At 34.6% G+C, this 20270-nt stretch overlaps 2 protein-coding genes across 5 annotated transcripts; both read right to left on the bottom strand.

The window, feature by feature from the left end:
* Positions 1-5589: 5589 nt before the first annotated feature.
* LOC106752661 (uncharacterized membrane protein At1g16860) lies at positions 5590-11221 on the bottom strand. 4 transcript variants are annotated; one of them, XM_014634391.2, is made up of 6 exons: positions 11017-11221; positions 8836-9537; positions 8561-8682; positions 7603-7758; positions 6672-6883; positions 5590-6107 (listed from the first exon to the last, which is right to left on the bottom strand). In XM_014634391.2, exons 2-6 carry the CDS (start codon positions 9449-9451, stop codon positions 5915-5917), a joined length of 1299 nt encoding a protein of 432 aa, XP_014489877.1. In that variant the 5' UTR covers positions 9452-9537; positions 11017-11221; the 3' UTR covers positions 5590-5914. The 4 variants fall into 4 exon arrangements, with proteins under 4 accessions (XP_014489877.1, XP_014489875.1, XP_014489876.1 ...); XM_014634389.2 differs by having other exon boundaries at positions 8561-9537; XM_014634390.2 differs by having other exon boundaries at positions 8570-9537.
* A 1616-nt stretch (positions 11222-12837) lies between these two features.
* Positions 12838-15514, bottom strand: LOC106752626. The gene is made up of 5 exons (XM_014634338.2): positions 15010-15514; positions 14721-14938; positions 14245-14373; positions 13288-13419; positions 12838-13196 (listed from the first exon to the last, which is right to left on the bottom strand). The coding sequence occupies exons 1-5, from the start codon at positions 15308-15310 to the stop codon at positions 13083-13085; spliced, it is 894 nt and encodes a 297-aa protein (XP_014489824.1). The 5' UTR covers positions 15311-15514; the 3' UTR covers positions 12838-13082.
* Between the last annotated feature and the right edge of the window lie 4756 nt (positions 15515-20270).

Below are 20270 nucleotides of genomic sequence, written 5' to 3'. Positions count from 1 at the left end.
GTAAGCAAGCTTCACGCACTACCAACAACAATGGCGCAATTCTGGGTTTTCCGCGAAGATGAAGAAGCTGCGGATTCTATTTTCAATTTATGATTCAGGTGAATTTTGCGCGAGTAGGGTTCATGAACTTGTGATTTTGATGTGATTTTTATTGTGCAGGTTGCTGGATTTCGATGTGGAGGCCCGTGATGTGATGCAAGGTGGTTGCTGGTGACAGCGTGGTGGTTCAATGCGCGAATATGCGACAGTGATGATGGAGTGGATTTCACTGTGGTTATGATGATGAGTTGTTTGTAGTCCACATTAAAGAGCAACATGACACATAATTACGAGTTACAAGGGTAAGCTGGCATTACATGTGACTTGTCGTTAGTCAAAATCTAAAGCCCTTCAATTTTAAAGACTAATAGTAATAGTTTCAAAATTATGAAGATTATAAATCATCAAAGTTTCGAAAAGAGACTAAATCCAAAATTATGTGATACTTAAGGGATGAAAAATATATTTAACCCTTATATCATTGGTGAAAAAAATATGAAACTTAGAGGAAAAACAGGAAAAAAAATATAACACATTAATATCCTAAATAAAAGGAAATTTTTGTACTTTTAGAAAGAAAAAAAAAGCATAATGTCACATGAATTTAAAAAATTTATGTATATGAAAGTATGACTATAGAATACATGGGTATTTATTTCTGAAGACGAAACGAAGTAACATTGTTATGATTATGCAGAAGAACTGAGTCGTTTCCCTGGTCATCTCCACCATGAGAAGGTGCTTGCAAGTTTCCCACACATGCATCATTTGGACTTGCAGCTGAAGTTGAGCCACTATTCTTGCCACCTCCAAAACCACTCTCACCATACATTGGATTTCTACCATTACCTATGCATCCACCTCTGAATGCCACTTGCTGGTGTAGATGTTCTTGAGGATTAGCAAATTGCAATGCCATATTTAGAGGGGAAATTCTTGGTTGTTCATCAATTGCTGCAAACTGAGGATGTTGCATGCAGCACTCTGGTTGCATCCTAATTTGCTGCAAGTGTCCAATACTCAAACAAAGACTGGTTAGAAAAATGATATTTTGATAAACCTAAATTTTTTACACTCATTTGAGGTTATCCTTACTTTTTATTCTCTTTTTTCTTGAGAAAATACAAAAATTTACACTTTTATAATCATTTTAATTTTGTATTTTGTGTCAAATAAATGTAAAAGTGTATCATGATATTATTACTTAACTAGTTATTAAAAGAGCGTCATAAGAGGAATTTATCATACTGGTGTAATATTTTTACCTGAAGAGGCATGAGTTGTGATTGTGAATGTTGCCAATCAGCAAGTGCAGCTAAATACATTAAATTCTTTTGGAGTTGCTCTTGGTACCTAAGACATTCAAGCATCCACAGTCAAACAATGTCAAAAACTATATATAGAAAAAACACTCAAAATTTCAGCAGAAACTATCCTGTTTTCATGTTACAAAACACACCAAGAAGGTTAAATCCAAGGAAGAATACAAATACTAGGATCAACAATGTCTCACAACAGATAATTCTTTAAAAATGTGACTCCTCAGTGATCATCAGAAGGGTGAAGTCGCAAACTATTTTTCATTTTCACAAAGCCATAAACTACAAATCTAGGATGAACTAAAATCATATTAAGAAGTCGATCACTTACTGTGCACAGTTATCAAGTTTCCTGAGTTTCATGTTTTCAAATATTGCCATAATCAGCCTCTTGTTCTCATCAAGATACTGCATCATATCACATAACAGGCCATTAAAATTAAACGACACGATGCTATCAAGCCGAAAATACAAGACAATTATCCAAAAATAGGCCTAAAAAACAAATAAAAAATTAACAAAAAGGGTGGCATACCCATTGAATATCATTGGTGGTTATTGTTCTGGGAAGCCGCATATTCCGTTGTGACTGGTTCATGTTTCTGCTCATTCACATACTTTTTCTTTTCAATTTATCGTTTGAATTTTCAATAAAATCAATGATCAAATCTGCATTTGCAATATTACAAGATAAAAAAGAACTATAATTTTCAAATCCAAAACTCATGAGTTACGATATTCTTACAATGGATTTTAGAATTTGAAAGGAAACAAAGCAAGCAAAGAGCAGAAAGAGATGTGAAATAGCTAGGATGGAAGCCACGGCAACTTGGATTCACTCCTCATAGTTACTATTAGGTAGAGCATCAATGATGAAAACTTTTTAAAAATAACATCATCACCAACCAAGATTTTCCAAGAATGATCTTAGTGGTGTTTCCCACCAAAAAAAGATAATCCTATAAAAAAAAGTGGGAAACTGAATAAAAATGGAAATTTTATTAAAAATATATCATGTTAATTTTTAAATCATTAAATGTGTTAATAAATTAATGATCTTGATAAATATTTTTAGTAAAACCTTTCACCAACAAACCAAAATTTAGTTATTATAAAATTTAAAATTCTCAATATTATGAAAATATTTTATGTTCTAGCATGTATAAACAATTATCAATCATCAATTTTACCAATAAATATGAATTATTATGTTATATTATATTATATTATATTATGCTATACTATCTTATCTCATATTATATTATATTATTTTATATCATCTATATTATATTATATATTTGAGTTATATTTAGAGTTTATACTATTTTAAAATAAAATTTATTTAAATTTAAATTATAAAAATTTTATAATTTTTTTATTTAAAAAATCTGTAATTAAATAATTTCAGTAACCCGTTTAATTCATTAACTCATAATAATTCAAATTTTTTTTTTACTAACAAGTGAGTCGAGTTAAATTGACTCACTAAATAACGGATAGACCGAATTGAATAAACCGTTTTGACAATATATATTTAGAAAAGAGTTATGCATTAATAACTTTCTTAAAAAATTAAAGAAAGAAGTTAAATAAAGTAAACAATTAAATAAATCAATTAATTGATATAGATAGAATATATACACTTAAGTTATAATGTGTTTAAAGAAAATATCATGGAAAATTTTAGTTAGTTGGGAAATTATGCTCTCTTTTTTTTTTTTATATTCGGTTTATTTTAAGAAAATAATATTTAGGGAAATAATTTTTCCAAGAAATAATGTTTTGAAAACTGATTTTTTCAGGAAGTTTTCATTGCATAACATGGAGAAAGGGTGGAATGCTAACTTTTCCGCTTTAAATTAAAATTTTAGCCATATGTTACTTTTATTAAATTATTTAATACAATAAAAAACTGATATTTTAATAATATTGGAATATTACCTTTTGACTTTTATTCTAATGTCCAACTTATGATTCTAAAAAATCTTATAATTCATAATTTGTGTTAATGATTCGCATTAATGATTTTGATTTTGTTTTATGTCTAAAGAATTTGAGTCTGTATATTTATATATAAAAAAATATAATTTATAAAAGTAAAATACATATAATTTTGTAAATATAAAATTTTTAAAAACGTTACTTTTTTTGAAGTCATAAATTATGCACTCTCTTCTTAGTTAGAAAGATGATATAGTTATGTATTTTTTTAAGCTAATTTAAGTTAATTATATTAAAAGAAAATTTTAAGTTTAATTTAATTTTATAAAATTAGTCATTTGTAAGATTAAGTTATTATTTTATATATTTTTTTGGGACCATCTTATTATTTCTTATTAATATAAGATTTTTAATATATTTTTTTAGTCGAATATCGAAGTAATAATTAATGAATAGTACCATAAAATTGAATATTAAATTAAATAATAAATTCAAAAAATAATAAATTTGATTGGATAAATTTTAACTCATATAATGAATTATCTTTATTTTTAGTTAGATAATGATATTTAGATAACATTTTTTTGACAACATTTAAACATTGATTACGTGTCAATCTGTGATTGATTAAAAATTACTCGATAATCAATAATAATAATCATAAACATTATTGTGGTGTAATTTTTAACCAATCACATATTGACACACGTAATTAATGTTTAAATGTTGTTAAAAAATTGTTGTCTAAATATCATTATTTTTTAGTTAGTGTATGACTTTCAATTAAGTAAAATAATTATTACGAATTATTATATGATTCATTAATCATATCTTTGCCACTTTAAAATTTTTTGGAAATTAGTATTCTAACTAGTGGGTGGTCCCCACTTTCAAGTAGTGTGTCTATTTGGTCTTTTTTGTTCTTATAAAAGTGTCAACATCGTCCATATTTAGTTTAATGTGCATCCATTTTTTTTTTCACGACTTTTAAATAGTTAACTTTGAGTTTTAGTTATGTTGTGCTGAAATTTTTGTTGGTGTTCGTAACATTTCTTTGGTGATGTGGAAATTTCGGGATTAGGGTTTAGAAAAAAAAATTGAATGTTTATGAAATTAGGAATAGAGAAGAAGAGTTTAAGAATTTAGGGATTTTGAAAAAAGAAGAAGAGAAGCTCAATTCGAGGTTTCGAACATAGAAAAAAACTCAATTGGGGATTTCAAACAAAGAAGAAGAGAAACGAAATTGAGGATTTCAAACAGAGAAAAAGAAAAGTAAAATGAAGGGGAAGAAGGAAATGAACATGGCAATATTTCAAAAGGTGTCTCAGATAGTCTTCATCATCATGGTATTAATCTTGGTGGCGCAATCCTCTGTGGTATTCCACGGTAGGAAGGTGCACCTATGCAAACATCTCAATCTAGTTCAAAGGATAAGTGTGGCTCATTGGATATCGTTCAAAGAATAGATTGCGAAGGTGGTTTCAATCATGGTGATCATAGGTGTGCCTACAAACTCGATAAGTTTTTTTCTAAACCCTAATCTCGAATTTTCACACTAGAAAACTATTATGAGTTATACATTGCAAATGTGTCAAATCACTATTGAATTAACATCCATATTGAAAAAATTATAGAAAACTTAATTGATATACATTAACTCAATTATGAATGAAGTTGACACTTTTTTAAAAGCGAAACCAAGTAAACATATTACAATGAAAGTGAAAACTACCCAAACAATTAAACCTAATTAGTATTTTGGACATTAAAGTTGAAATTATAAGTTATATGTATAAAATATTAAAATTTAAAACAAAAGAATATGATTAAAAAGGTCAAACTAACTCTTGCAAAGAAAAGAGTCAGAGTTGGATTTTTTTAATACTCAGATACACCAAAATCAAAATAAGACAAATAAATTCACTGAAAACTATTGGTCAAAATCATATACAAGTATTTTAAAAATCATTGCTTTAATTTTAGAAGAAAAAAAAAGTAATCCATCACCACATGATTAATTACAATAATATAGTATTTATATGCAGTAAATTTCATTTATCTAAATATATATATTTTTTCATCTTTCCATGAAAATGATTTTGTGAATATTTTTGCTTAAAATTATTACCAGAAAACAGTATTATTTCTTGGAAAAAAAGTTAGTTTTTGAAAGGTAAATTAAACATGTTTTTTTCTAGTGAACTTCTAAAAGACAAGCTTTTTAGCTTAGACAAGATAACACATGTGTACATGATGAAGTTAGAGAGAAATAGAGTGCATGAAAAAGATATTTGCAAACACAAGAAAGATTGTATTCTATTTAACATGTTGTTAGCATAATCACAATATGCTTGTCCAAGTAAGAATTTGCACTGCACCAAACATTACCAAAGTTTACAAAGCCTAGAAGAACATGAAGACAACCAGAACTATACAACAATTCAAGGTGAAAAATAAAGAGCACACACACACAACTTTGGCATCTTAATCTATAACAATTTGTCAATATGATATTCCACCACCACTAATAACAGAGGGGAAAAGAATACAATAACACTATCTAAGGAGGCCAATTAGAAGATGCTACAAGCATTCTCATTTCACATACTCTACTGTTAAACTGGTATCACATCATTCTTGGATGCGTCTTCACATCTTAACACTATACCCTCAAGACTAGCTGGGAAAATACATTTCATCCATTGGCAACCAGTAGTGATAGGATCTGGTGGAGGAACAATCATAAGCACATTCTCATTCCTCTGAACCACCCCCATTACACTTACTGTGCTTCCTTCTTTGATGTACCTGAATACAAATACCATGTTATATTATTTCTGTTCAACAATTTGCCTGAAAATGGAAATTCATAACTTTGTTGCCAAAAGAGGTTGTTCATTCACACTTGTCTACTTGGGATACCCCTTATGGAGCTTTTGGTACAAGATAAGTTTTGGGAATCATGAAACTTTGAAATCATGATCCCTAAGAGTTATTCAAAAATCTGTCTGTTTTGTCATAAATACTTCAGCAAATACTTATAACGTTTCCCAGGAATTCAAGAATGACATGATTTTCTTACCAGAAGTTTTCATTGTTTACAAAGTTTATTTTTAACTCAAGACAATAGATTCCCACCTCTTCATGGAAACAATTTTGTGGCTTAGCCAAAAACATTCCTAGGAAACACCACCTCCTTCACGGTTTTCCGGTTTTAAAACATAAACCAAACATGAAAACAGATTTGGGGAAAACTAGATTCTTCTTGTACCAAAACATTCCCTAAATCAAGGCTGACACTAAATGGATCCATCCAGAGACAAAATGGTAGCATAAAAGATCAAATGCAAGCAAACATGAGATAAGTTTTACCCTTCTTCCAACCGCATGATGCGGTCATCACTTGAAAGATTCCTCTCTCCCAACCACCGGAGAAACTCTGGTGAAATCTCTTCTTTGGTTGGATTTACATTGATGAGAACTGAGTCATCAACATAAGGGGTCACTCTTGATCCGTGACCTGTCTTAACCAATGCCCTTAAACCAGATTGGAAATCCGAGATGTAGAAGTCAACCACACGCCTCTGTCACATCACATATATTCCAGTCAAATCAACAAGTGAAAAATAAGTTCCCAATAGCAATAGAAGTTCTAAGCACAGACTCCTCATGGGGCATGCTTTACTGGTGTACACTCATGAAGATAATTAAGTTCAGTATTGGTACAATAGCCAATGAAGGGGATACTAATGTTAGGTAACCATATATAACAACACAAAGAGATCAATTCAATCTAAAATGCCATTAAAATGCTTGACTATAAATGTCAGAGGGGGCGGATCCACCCTGCAAATCCATCCATGAATAAATTTAACCAATCCACTATATAATGAAAACAAAACTTAGTGGATTGAATCAACAACTATCAATTTTAATACAACTCAGATTTTGTCTATTCCATCCATTTTACAGCCCTCCTCAAGGCATTGTAACTGGCTTAAGGGTAGAAGCCCCATCTCAATCCATCCTTTGCTCAGTAAATTAAATCTAGTCCAAGGTAAATTGGAAATAAGAAGGAAAACATCATCATATCAAAAAGAAAAGCTTCCCTTTCTTCTCCTAAATATGATAGTAAGATTAGTTCAAAACAATAAATTCAACTTGAAATTTCATCAGACAAACAAACATGTCCTTCTGTGACATACCTTCCCGGGCAAGGATTGAAGTAAATTGTACACAAGATGTCAAAGTAGACTATTAAATTTCATAATAACCAACCCACTAAAATAACATAGTAACTTACCTCGAGCAGTCTAAGGCCCCAGGAAAACCGCCGGTGCTTAGGATTGGCAGCTTTTGAGTCCCAACCTCGATACTCATATAAACTTGTTGATGTATATACACATCTGGGAACTTTCTGGAAAGATGACTCTAGAGGCACATTACCACAGGTAACAACCTTCACATACAACAGCCAAACATATTTGATTTGATTTGTCATTTAAGCTTGTGCGTAGGTATAAAAAGGATTCATAGCATGAAACATCAACCAAGTGCAAAGTTCTCATTCACATATTTAGATGTTTACGGGGAAATTATTATATTGGGAAGACACCAATATTAAGGCACAGGTATCATCCTGAAGATGAAACAAAATGCACACATTGAAGTATCCCGAAGCTCGTTCAATGAAAATAGCATTGTTTTAAACAGCTAAAAAGAGTGCATTACAGGATTTACATTCATGATAAAGATTTGCTCTTATTTTCATATTTTTTCTTTGCTTATGATGACATCATGTCTTTTAAAAAAATTAGAGCAATGAAAATTCAATACTGAACAGACTAATTCATTTAAACCATACCAAAATCATGTTTGTGGAAACACTTGATACATATTCACGCTGTACCAGTTTACAAACCTAATACAGGTAAGGTTATTGACTAAGTTTGCTTTTGTAATTGGCAAAAATTTAGGTCCGCATCAGATATTTTAGAAGATTTTCAATCTTTCCTTTATGAAAAAAAAAAGGCATTCCTGAGAAGCTCCTGTAAATTAAAAAGCAAGCTTCAAATAATTCAAAAGCTGGTGAAGAATAATTCATAATGAAAAATCAGAATGATGCAGAGACAGGTGAATAAGGAAAATATTTGAAATTAATACAGCATGATTAGATATAAAGAATTTACTTATTAGCCCAAGAAATGAATATGAACTTTCCAAGAATAGCCAATAAAATAGGCAAGAGGACCAAAACATACCCCAGAGACCTTTACAAATTGCCCATTTTTTGCAGTTCTGAGCTCAGAGTCTGGATAATTGGCAACGAAGCTCATGATAGATCTTCTTCCCCAGTAAGTATTCCAAAAGAAAGATGCAGCAACTAAGCCAAAAAGAAGCACAACTACAATAAGGAGAATGGGACTGTGTACTGCTCCAAGAATAAAAGCACCAGCAATGAAACCCATGACAAAAAGCAGAATTAATAACCATAACACCGCCTTCGGAAAATTCCTTCTGAAGGAATATTCATCACCTTGACTAAGAACAGTCACAGCTTGGTTGTGAACTGTGGCGGAACCTTGCATCTTCATTGACCCTGTTGCTTCCAAAGGGCCAGACACTTTACGAGGAGCCCCAGAAGAATTTAGCGGACCAGAGGATATGGGTCCGGATGTAATGAGACCTGTTGTAGGTAGAACAGGAGTAAGAGGTCCAGAGTTTTGACGCCCAACTGGCGTGACTCCCCCAGACTGAGGACCAGAAGACTTTTTAACAGGTTCCCCATGCTTATTCAGTGGCCCAGAATTTGATTTCTTCATTGAACTTGAACCACCAGAAGTCATTGGACCTGAAGTGGTGTAGGCGGCTCGAGCAGCAGCATTAGCCTGTATTGGTCCAGAATGCGAACCAGCTCCTCCAAAAGATCCTGTCCGTGAAGGAGCGCCGGTTATTGGTCCAGATTTCCTGGATTTAGAGCCATCAACAGGAATATCAAACATTTTCCCCAACTCTCCAGACTTTTTTATGTCTCCACCAGTATATGGCACAGCTGTTGATGTCATGGTTGGAGTCCTTTCTTTGGGCTGCTCTGGCCGCCCAGATACATAGAGGCCATTGCTAAGCTGATGAGATGGGATTCTAGAACTCATCTACCTTCTGTGGAAGAACTCTCGAGAACTAAGACAATGGTAATACCAGAAGTTGGTGCTGGACAAGTCAAACTGTCAAAGTGATCCTGAAAGATGCAAAAAATGAAAATTCCCATATGAATTGGAATTATTGTTCGATCAAAATTACTAATTTGCAATCAATTTCCATGTCGCGTAGCAAAACGACGAAAGGTAACAGAAATCACAGCACGATATCTACCTAATGATGAGAACAAAATTTAATTTTAAAGTTTAGGCACTTTTAGTTGGAATAAAGAATGTGTGAATAGCCAATCATGGCCTTCGGAACATAACGTGTCATGTTTATAATTAACACACTAAAGGGAACTTGATATCCCAAAAGGTCGCCCAGGCACCTAATCAGAGAGAGAGTAAGAAAATCTTGTATACAATCACTTTAACAAGAAATAATTATGAAGAAACAAAGTATATGATAGTCAACTTCTTAGTGTACTTCATTGCATGAACACAACCCAAATGAAGATAAAGAGAGCAAGTCAACTCCCCATTGTCATCACCAGAAGTTTAATGAATCTATAGAATGAAGAAACACCCAAAGTTCTTACATAATCACTGACCTAAACAAGGGGGGCATGTCTACAAAATTTTTGCACGCAAACATTCAATCATAGTGTTTATATCCTATCCTCCCATAAGCTTCATCCATCTTCCAACCAAAAGTACTCCAATTTGAGATAAATGAATGAGGGAACGCTAACACTAGAATTCTAAGATGAAATCCCTGAAGTGGAACAAAGTGCACAAGAAGGAAAGAGAGCGAGTCCAGAGCAAGGAGTACGTTTTCTAAATTGCAGTAACTTTTCTCTTCTCAAAAAACCCTACACTAGAAGGAAAGGCTAAAAGTACGTCAACATCCACAAGAGTCAAGCCCCACTTTTTTTTCAAACTTGTGCCAATCTGTAATCCAGGAAGAAAGAGACCCTGGATCCATTATTCCAAATTAAAAATCGATTAAGTAAACGGAAATTGCTCGAGGTCATACACAACAACAAGCTGGCATTTACGTTTTGGTAGAATAAAGAATGCCCCAGGATTGAAAAACCAAATATATTATTGAAAAAACGAAGCTTCCTCGACCATTTTGGCCACCAATCAAGCAGAAAACCAGCACTCAACAAAATAAAAACACGGAAAGAAAAAAAAAAAAAAACTGGGTTGGGAACCTTATGATTTCCGAGTAAAAAAAACCACACACAGCACCGATGCCACACACATTGCGCCCCGAAAGTCAAATGTTACTGCCGAGAGTAACGAGAGAAAGCAGACCCACATCATGAGGAAAACGATCTGGAGAATGAAGTGGTGATCTCAACTTTGGGTAGAAGCAATGTGTGTAACAGTCAGAGTAGAACAGTGTTATGAATTTCTGGGGCATTTTCTGAACAAACAAAATATAAACCCAAAGCAGAGAACTTTATGTGGTGTGTTGTGGCATGCACATGAGGAAGGAATTACAGTGGCGAAATTCCCAGTTGGGAGAAGAAAAGGATCTATAAAGAGAGAGTGAAGAAGGAAAGACCTACCTGAAGTGAAATCTGGAGTCGGAACCATGATGGGTACAATCAACAACGACAAAATAGCAACGAGTCTGAGTCTCAGTGTTACAACAAAGGGAGAAAATAAAAATAGGTTTCTGGCTCGGAGAATCTAAGGTTGTATTGCGCTGTGTGAGAGGTTGAGAAGAGAGCCGCAACAAATGTGTGTTGTCTGACTCTGGTTTTAGCAAAGTGACTAAAATTTTCAATTAAAGAAAACCAAAAACGTATGTTATGGTAAATTATTAATTACAAAATATTAACAAAATTACTATTACTTTCACCTTTTTATTTTACTAATGAAAAACCCTTTTGCACTTCCTTCAAACTTTATTACAGACGAAGGAAGATATCTAATTTCCCACTGAATAAAAATGCTAATTAAGTTTATTATTAACTACATTTATTAAAGATGATATTTTGATACAGTTAACTTAATTAAATTTGGTTTATATTTAAGTTATGATGATTACATTGTTGGATGCAAAAAGGCAAGAAATGGGAAACTATCTTCTGTTTTTGATCACCCACGGGCACTGACCCTACCTTTCCTAACACCCAAACTACCCTTCTTTTTCTTTTCTATCTATCTAATCACGGATTCTTATATCTTATTTTCTTCCTTTTTACCAATTTTTGTAAAAGAAAACATAGTTAATTAAGAAACAAATTTTGTTAAAAAGAGAAAGCTAGATTATCAATAATATGGTTAAAAAAAATATCACCCCAAAAGATAATTCCAAATATTTTATAAAAAGTTTTCTAATTTAATCTCTGCTTGTATTTTCCATTTCAAGAAATAAAAAAGGTCAAACTGGTACGTTACATCGGACTCTCTCGTTTAGACTGAATATTTAGTCTTTTGGATTTTTCTATATGATTGAAAAGCAACATTTTTCTTGATTTTGTGTTGTATTTTTTTCTTGTGTCATGTTCTTATATGTCTATTCGATTAAAAACTAAGTGGAAATGAATGAAATGAAACCCTTTTATGGTTTCTTCTTTTTGCACACCAAAGCTAGAAGGAATGATATTTTACTATAAATCAATCATTGGTTTACAGCTTTTATCGTATTTGTGTATGTATTGAAATCTCCATATGCTGAGATTTAAATCTCCATCATGTTTATGTATATAAAAAGAAGTTAGTGTGCATAATATAAGGACTCAGATCTTTTATAATAAAAATGAAATCCAACCTGTATTCACACATTGTTTTCAGGTTGCAATGTCACGACAGCCTTTGTCTCACTGTATTTCGGCTGTCCAACTTGCTTCACTTGGGCCTAAATACCATTGCAAAGCAACAAGAGAACAAATTCTCCTCCCAGTGTTAGACCATGTCTCACAACTGGTGCATTTTGATTCAGTTATTTGATTTCACTCAGAAAAACTGAAATTGACATAAAAATTTTGAATTTCAAAATAGATAATACAATGACAATATTTAACATTTTTATGTGTTGAAAGTTCACATCGACTAGAAATAAGACCAATTTATAATATATAAATAAATACAAAACTTCACTTTACAAACCAATTTTGTGAGATTGAGTTAAACTTATCCATCGTATAACAAACCTATAAATACAGTATATCACCACAGGAAATACTCAGTCTATTCTCTCGTACATCATACTCATATACTCTCCTTGTCATACTCATTTACTATCTTTTTAAAAGAATTAAAAGAGTGTTTATGTAAATTTCACATAACTTCAGCATAGTTAGAATGATTTACTGTAATCACTTTGTGTCTGATAAAAAACTTACATCGTTTTAAAATTAAGTTCGTTCAAAGTCAATGCATATTGCAACTCTCTTTATTCACTTTCAAAATGATAAGAAAAAACGAGTTGATACACTTGCTTGAAGCAATATGGTGGAAAAAAAATGAAAATTGATGCTCATTGACTCAGTTAAACTTACAAGCCAGAAACTATAACACACTTAAAAGCTAGTGGCTACGTCCTAAGTCTACATAGCTCTTACAAGTTGGTTACCTAATGAATAAACACATCACACACACACACACTAATACTAGCGTTTAAGCTTCATACAATTCTCAACTCTTTTAGCCAAAGGGAATGCAAAGGGCATGGGTCTGGCTTGCCTTGGGCCTTAGCCTTCTCAGAGAGAGCATAAAACCAACCATTTCTCCAGTTAAACTGCAATGCAAATATAGCAAAGATAAGAACTTTTATACATAAGAGCCATCTTGTGAATCCAATATATTTTTCATCTTATATTAACATTTACCTCCTTAACTGCTGTGGGAAAGTGAGCTACAGCTCTAGAATATGCACATAAACGCTCTTCCATGGCTTCTTCAAATGTTAACCCCTTTTCACTTGCTGCAGCTGATGCCAGTTCTGTTATAAGGCTAGACAACTGAAAGTGGATATATTAGTCACTTCTCATTGTTGTGTTATTTTTTAATATTACTTGTTAAATGCATCTTTAATGTTAAATGAAAATGTTTGCATAGGAAGCTCAGAACATCTCAAAAATGGTGTGTCCGACACATGTTGGACACAGACATGCATACAACACTTGTACGACACATATCGGTAAAGTGTCTAATTCAGAACAGTTTTTTTCCCATGACATAATTTTGACATGACTTAAACAATATGTTAATAAGGACAGATACAATGATTTTCTTAAAATTCCATAAACTTGTAAAATAAGGAATAAATCTAATATAATCATTGCTTTTCATTTTTTGGATATTAGATGAATTAGCACATATGAGTTGGATATAGGTCACTGGGTAGCATCTCTTCAAGATCCAAAAATAGAAATCTAAGAATTGGAGGGAGGGAGAGGATACAGATTGCAATCACCAACCATCCTATTATTAACTACCCAGTTTAATCTAATCATGTACAAAATGTTACTGATTAAGGTCATCATGTTAAGATAAGCTTCTCAGAAGCATTTGTAACAAAAGAAAATAAAACAAGAAGTGAATAAATTTTTCCGATAAACTAAAAGTAACTCACAATAAAGTTAAAGATCAATTTTTTGAAGAAGCAAAATCATTAGACCTCTCTAAAAGTACTGATTTTAGTTTTTAACTACTGCTTAAACTAACTTTAGCTTAGAAGAAAAACTTATTTCGTTTATCTTTCTTACTCTTCATGTAAGTATATTCACACAGGGTCTAAGAGAATAAGCAGATTAATTTTGAGAAGATGTCACTACAAAGCTTACTTCAGTGCGGAATTCCTTTTCCACGACACCTACAGAAACCCCTCCATGACGTGCTCCAACAAGCATAACGGAACAAATCCATATAAGCTTCTCCAACATCTGCTTTTGAAACGCCTCCTTTTCCAGAACCTGACTTTTGAGACATACATCAGTGTATGATATATATCAAATATTTGTAAATATTTGGTTTTGACATTGTACAAGGATACCCAACAACTTCAATATTGATGCTAAACAAACTAGAAAACAACACATGAGAATCAAAACACTCGTGTCCCCAAAAATTAAAAGAAGCTCCTTCAGATTTTTTTTTTTTCTTGCTTTTAATCCCAATTTTTCGAGGTGCTGTCGTAGCAGTACTGAGAATTAGAAAAGAAAACAAACAAATTTCTAAAATTAAAATTACTAACATCGGAGTCCATGATACATACAACTATGCAGAAGAAGAAAAAGTAAATATATGATGTTATGTATACCTTGCAAGAGAGGCCTCCAGCCTTTAATCTTGAAGCCACAGCAGAAGCCCAGTTGCCATATGCAGCAGTGAGTCCTTCAGGATTGGTATCAGTCCTTCCATCAACAGGGGCTTCTCCAATTTTCGACACAGCAAAATAAGCCAACACTTGGTTTGCATCCTTCAACCCTTTCCTTTCAAGCCACGCCTCCACCATTCCATTCTGGAAAAACACCAAATCTGTGCCACCATCAATAACTCGTCAATAACATCCTCCAATCCTATGACGAAATCATAACAAAAGGACTCACCTTTCCATCTAGAAGGTGGTGTAGATTGAAGCACCAACTCGAGATCATCGTTCCTCGTGCACACAAAAATGGGGCCGTCAAAATCAAGCGGCACGGACTCCCCTCGGCGAACGAGGAGGTCTTCGCCGGTGCCCATGTCTTGCAAAGCCCTTCCTACTCTTCCGCCGCCGACAATGACTGCGGGAGCCACCTTGGTAGGAGGGGTGGTGACTGTGGTGGCGGCGGCGGCCATGGCGGAGAATCTGAATCTAGATGTGGTTATGGTTGTGGGAGAAATGGAAAAGGAGAGTGAAGTAGCCATGGAGTGACTATTCAGTGGCGACGGATGGACCGAAGAACATCGACATGGCTCCTTTTGCAGTGTTTGTTTGTGGAGCTAAATTGTGATGTGTTTGTCGATATTCATTCACGCGTTCTGTCACAAGTTAAGCCACTCGTTCGATCGTTATTTCGTTATTCTGAGAAGGTTTTATCTGTCTATCCCCCAAACTTTTTCTGTGCCAACACCACTTGTCTTTCCACTGATCGTGATTTGATTTGTATTTAGTAGGAAACGGTAAGCTAACTCACTTTTACATTTATTTAACACACATAATATAAAAAAATAGGTTTAATAGGTTTGAAGGTTCTTATTTATGCGGATTTGTTCTAATCGTGTCATCATATTTTGAAAGTGCTCAATCGTGTTTCTAATTTAATAAAATGGACGACGTTAACTTTTTAAAGATCTGATATGTTCATACATCCTTTTATTTCCAAGTGGCATAATTTGAGCTTAATACGTGGATTGTATATAATTTTAAATTGTAAAATAAGGTAAATGACAAAAGATCCATTTCAGATTTGCAAGAAAGAAGAAAGTTGGAGAGAAATTGACACACCCTTAAGTCCTGAGAAGCCTTCTCTGGTGCGTAATGGGACAAATTCTCAAGAGCGAAACCAAACTCGACCTTCTGATCCGCAGAGGTTGTCCCTTGCGTAGGCCATCAAGGGCGAAATTGACCTCGTCGACGTGCTCCGTCATCTCACCAAACTCCTACACATCGATGAGCGTGGATGTCATCGGAATCCCCTCAGCCCCCTCTGAGTGTTTTTCCGCCCCGCCCTACGCCCACTTGGACTCCCTCTCTACGCACAAAAATCGTCGATCTCCGAATCGAAGAGGGGCCAATGCTGCGAGGAGGAGTCCTGCGAAGAGAAGGCGAAGGGCAAAGAGGGTCGTCGGTCTCCTGCAAAAAGGGCTCCGAAACGTCGTCATTGAGCAAGGAATCAGGCTCATAGGGCGATATCCTCTGCTGGAAGATGCAACGTATTTTCTGTTTGGTGTCTCTAGTTTCCCTCTTTCTGTCCCGACCTGATAGGAAATAATATATTTGATTATAGTTTACCTTATTTAGTTTCTGCATAATTGATTCTATCTTAAATAATTGATATATTCTTTCCTTAATTATGGTTATGTACATTCTATATATTGTACGCTGGTTACTCTTTCAAGATCAATAAACACACATTTGTTACAATCCTTACATGGTATCAGACTAATTTCGATCCTTCCTTACCCTTTCTTCTTTTCTTTTCTTCCCTATGGCTAATACTGCTTTTTCCTTTAACACCATGATCCACATGTTAAACACACGCCTCACCTCAACCAATTTAAACCTTCTTGATATTCTTGTTGTGCCTGGACTCCAAAAGAATCTCATTTCAATTAGCAAACTTACACGTGACTTTCCTGTGGATGTTATCTTTACTGACACATCTTTTCTGCTTCAGCAAAGGGGTACAAAGGAAATTCTAGCAAAAGGGAGGCGTGAGCACAACTTATATGTATTGGAGCATGGTCAAAATGCCTTTGTTTCTGTTTTAAATTCCAATAAGCTACAAGGATCATTTGAATTGTGGCATTATCGTTTGGGTCATGTTCACTTTGATACTATTTCCCATTTAAGAAAAAGAGGTCTTTTGTCTTTATCTTCTATTTTACCAACTCCTTCCATTTGTGGCTCTTGTGAATTAGCTAAAAGCAAAAGACTACCTTATTTCCTAAATGAGAAATGCGCATCGCATGTGCTAGATTTAATTCATTGTGATTTATGGGGACTTGCTCCCATTTGTTCAAAATTTGGGTTTCGATATTATGTTATTTTCATTGATGACTATTCCAGATTCCCTTGGTTATATCCAATGCGCCTGAAATCTGATTTTTATGATGTATTTGTCCAGTTCAAGAAATTTGTTGAAAATCAGTTTCATACTACTATAAAAACTTTCCAAAGTGATGGTGGCACCAAATTCAATAATAACAAAGTCAAGACCTTGCTAAATGAAGCTGGAATTCTTCATCTTATGTCTTGCCCTCATACACCAGCCCAAAATGGTAGAGCTGAACGCAAACATCGTCACATCACTGAAACAGGTCTTGCAATGCTTTTTCATTCACATCTCCCTGCTCATTATTGGCTACATGCTTTTTGTTGTGCTGTTTATGTCATAAATCGGTTATCGACCACTCTTCTAAATGATGTTTCTCCATTTGAGACCTTATATAATACTCCTCCTAATTATGCTCACTTTCATCCTTTTGGTTGCCGGGTTTATCCTTGTCTCCGTGACTATGCCACTAACAAATTGTCTCCTCGCAGTGCACCTTGTATTTTTCTTGCATACAGCAGCAACCATAAAGGATTTCAATGTTTGGATCCTTCAACCTCCCGGTTATACGTAACAAGACATGCCAAGTTTGATGAATTTTATTTTCCGTGTTCAAAAATAGGAACTCTATCTCCAATTTCCGGATTGGGTTTTTCTTCATTTGCTGAACCAGCCTCAACACCTAAAATTCCTGCTTCAGCTTCTACACCAGCTTCTTCTTTGCCACTATCCAAGGAAACTGTGCACTCACCAACCACACCTTGTGGTCTATGTCCTGCTGAAGATACTCCTTCAACTGTTGTTTCCATGCCTCTTACTCAACCACAAATACACCGTAGTGTCCAGTCTACTCATCCTATGGTCACACGCGCCAAATCAGGTATTTTTAGGCCTCGTCATTTTGCTGACATTACCACCTACCAACCATCTTCTCTGTTTTATGCTTTGCTCACCACTTCTACACCCAAAGGATTCAAATCCGCTGCCAAACATCTTGGTTGGTTGGATGTTATGCATAAAGAGCTCCTGGCCCTACACTCCAACAGTACTTGGGATCTTGTCCCACGTCCATCCAACACCAACATTGTAGGATCCAAATGGGTGTTTCGCACCAAATATCTTTCAGATGGGTCAATTGACAAATTAAAAGCACGGTTGGTTGCACAAGGCTTCACTCAAACACCTGGTCTTGACTATGATCACACCTTCAGTCTTGTTGTTAAAGCTGCCACTGTTCATGTCATTCTTACTCTAGCAGTAATGACTAATTGGCCTCTTCATCAATTGGATGTCAACAATGCATTCTTGAATGGGAACTTGACACATACTGTCTATATGGAAAACCTCCTGGGTTCGTTGATCCTCGATACCCAAATCATGTTTGTCGACTTCGGAAAGCTCTTTATGGCCTCAAACAGGCCTCTCTTGCATGGTTTCAACGATTCAGATCGTTTTTGCTCAGTCTTGGGTTCCTCGGAAGCAAGGCAGATCCATCTTTATTTGTCTACCACAACACTGCTGCCACTCTATATATATTTGTTTATGTTGATGACATAATTTTGACAGGGAATAATAATTCTTTACTTCAAAAACTTTTGGCAAGGTTCAAAACTGAGTTTGCTATCAAGGATTTAGGCCATCTAAATTACTTTCTTGGTCTTGAGGTTCACTACACTACCGATGGTGTCTTTCTTAGCCAGACCAAATACGCTCAAAACATTTTATCTCGGGCCCAAATGTTGGATGCAAAACCGACAACCACACCTCTCCAACCTCATATTCAACTGACAACCACAGGAGATCCATTCTCTGATCCCACTCAATATCGCTCTCTCGTTGGTGCACTCCAGTATCTCACTATAACTCGTCCTGACTTGTCCTACGCGGTAAATTTGGTTAGTCAATTTCTTCAAGCTCCAACAACTGATCACTTTCAAGCAGTGATATGTCAAGGGCACCATGTCCTATGGCCTATCCTTCACCCATGGAGCTTCCCTTAATGTTCTTGGATACTTGGATGCTGATTGGGCTTGATGTATTGAGACTAGGCGATCTACCTATGGTTATTCCATCTTCTTAGGCGGTAATCTCGTCTCATGGAGTGCTAAGAAACAACCAACCGTAGCTCGATCAAGTTGTGAATCAGAATATAGAGCCATGGCTAATGCAGCAGCTGAACTAATATGGCTTACTCATCTTCTACATGATCTGCATATTTCCCATCAAGCGCCAACTCTTTTTTGTGACAACAAGAGTGCTATATTCCTCTCCCAAAATTCGGTGGCTCACAAACGCGCTAAACATATTGATATTGATTATCACTTTGTTCGAGAGCTTGTTCTATCTCAAAAACTCATCACTAAATTCATTCCTTCTGATCTCCAACTAGCAGACATATTCACTAAAAGTCTGTCTCGACCATTGTTCCAGTTCTTCAGAGCTAAACTTCACGTTGGACCAAATCCCACGCTTTGCTTGAGGGGGATGATAGGAAATAATATATTTGATTATAGTTTACTTTATTTAGTTTCTGCATAATTGATTCTGTCTTAAATAATTGATATATTCCTTCCTTAATTATGGTTATGTACATTCTATATATTGTACGCTGGTTACTCTTTCAAGATCAATAAAACACATTTGTTACAATCCTTACACGACCCAATGCAGAACCCACAGAAGACAAACAAGTACTACTTCATTTAGTTTAAAAGTTGGCTCCTTCAAGACCCCTCAATTGGAACGCAACCTCTTCTCCTTATACCTCTTGGACCGGTGTAACCTGCAACTCTGACAACTCGAAGAATGGGAAGAGTTATGTGTAGATGGGTGCTCAAAAGTTTAGATTTTGATTCTTGGGTTTTGCCTAATTTCAAAAATTATGTTTTTGGGTTCAAAAAAATATACCTTGAATCTCGTTACTGTAAAAATCAATATTTTTTTCTTAAAATTCATTGATTTTGGATGATACTGTGTGAAGGATGTATGGAAGAATGGGATTTTAGCAGTGTTGATGAGCAGTGCGCATCGACCCTTTTGGCTTCCATAGTTATAACGTTGAAGAGCTCACCCTCCTCGTAGAGCTCCATGACGAGGTGAACAGCATGGAC

The sequence above is a fragment of the Vigna radiata genome, unplaced genomic scaffold (assembly GCF_000741045.1).
Source record: "Vigna radiata var. radiata cultivar VC1973A unplaced genomic scaffold, Vradiata_ver6 scaffold_153, whole genome shotgun sequence".
In the NCBI taxonomy this organism is placed as follows: Eukaryota; Viridiplantae; Streptophyta; class Magnoliopsida; order Fabales; family Fabaceae; genus Vigna; species Vigna radiata.
This window is presented reverse-complemented; position numbering and strand designations above follow the sequence as displayed.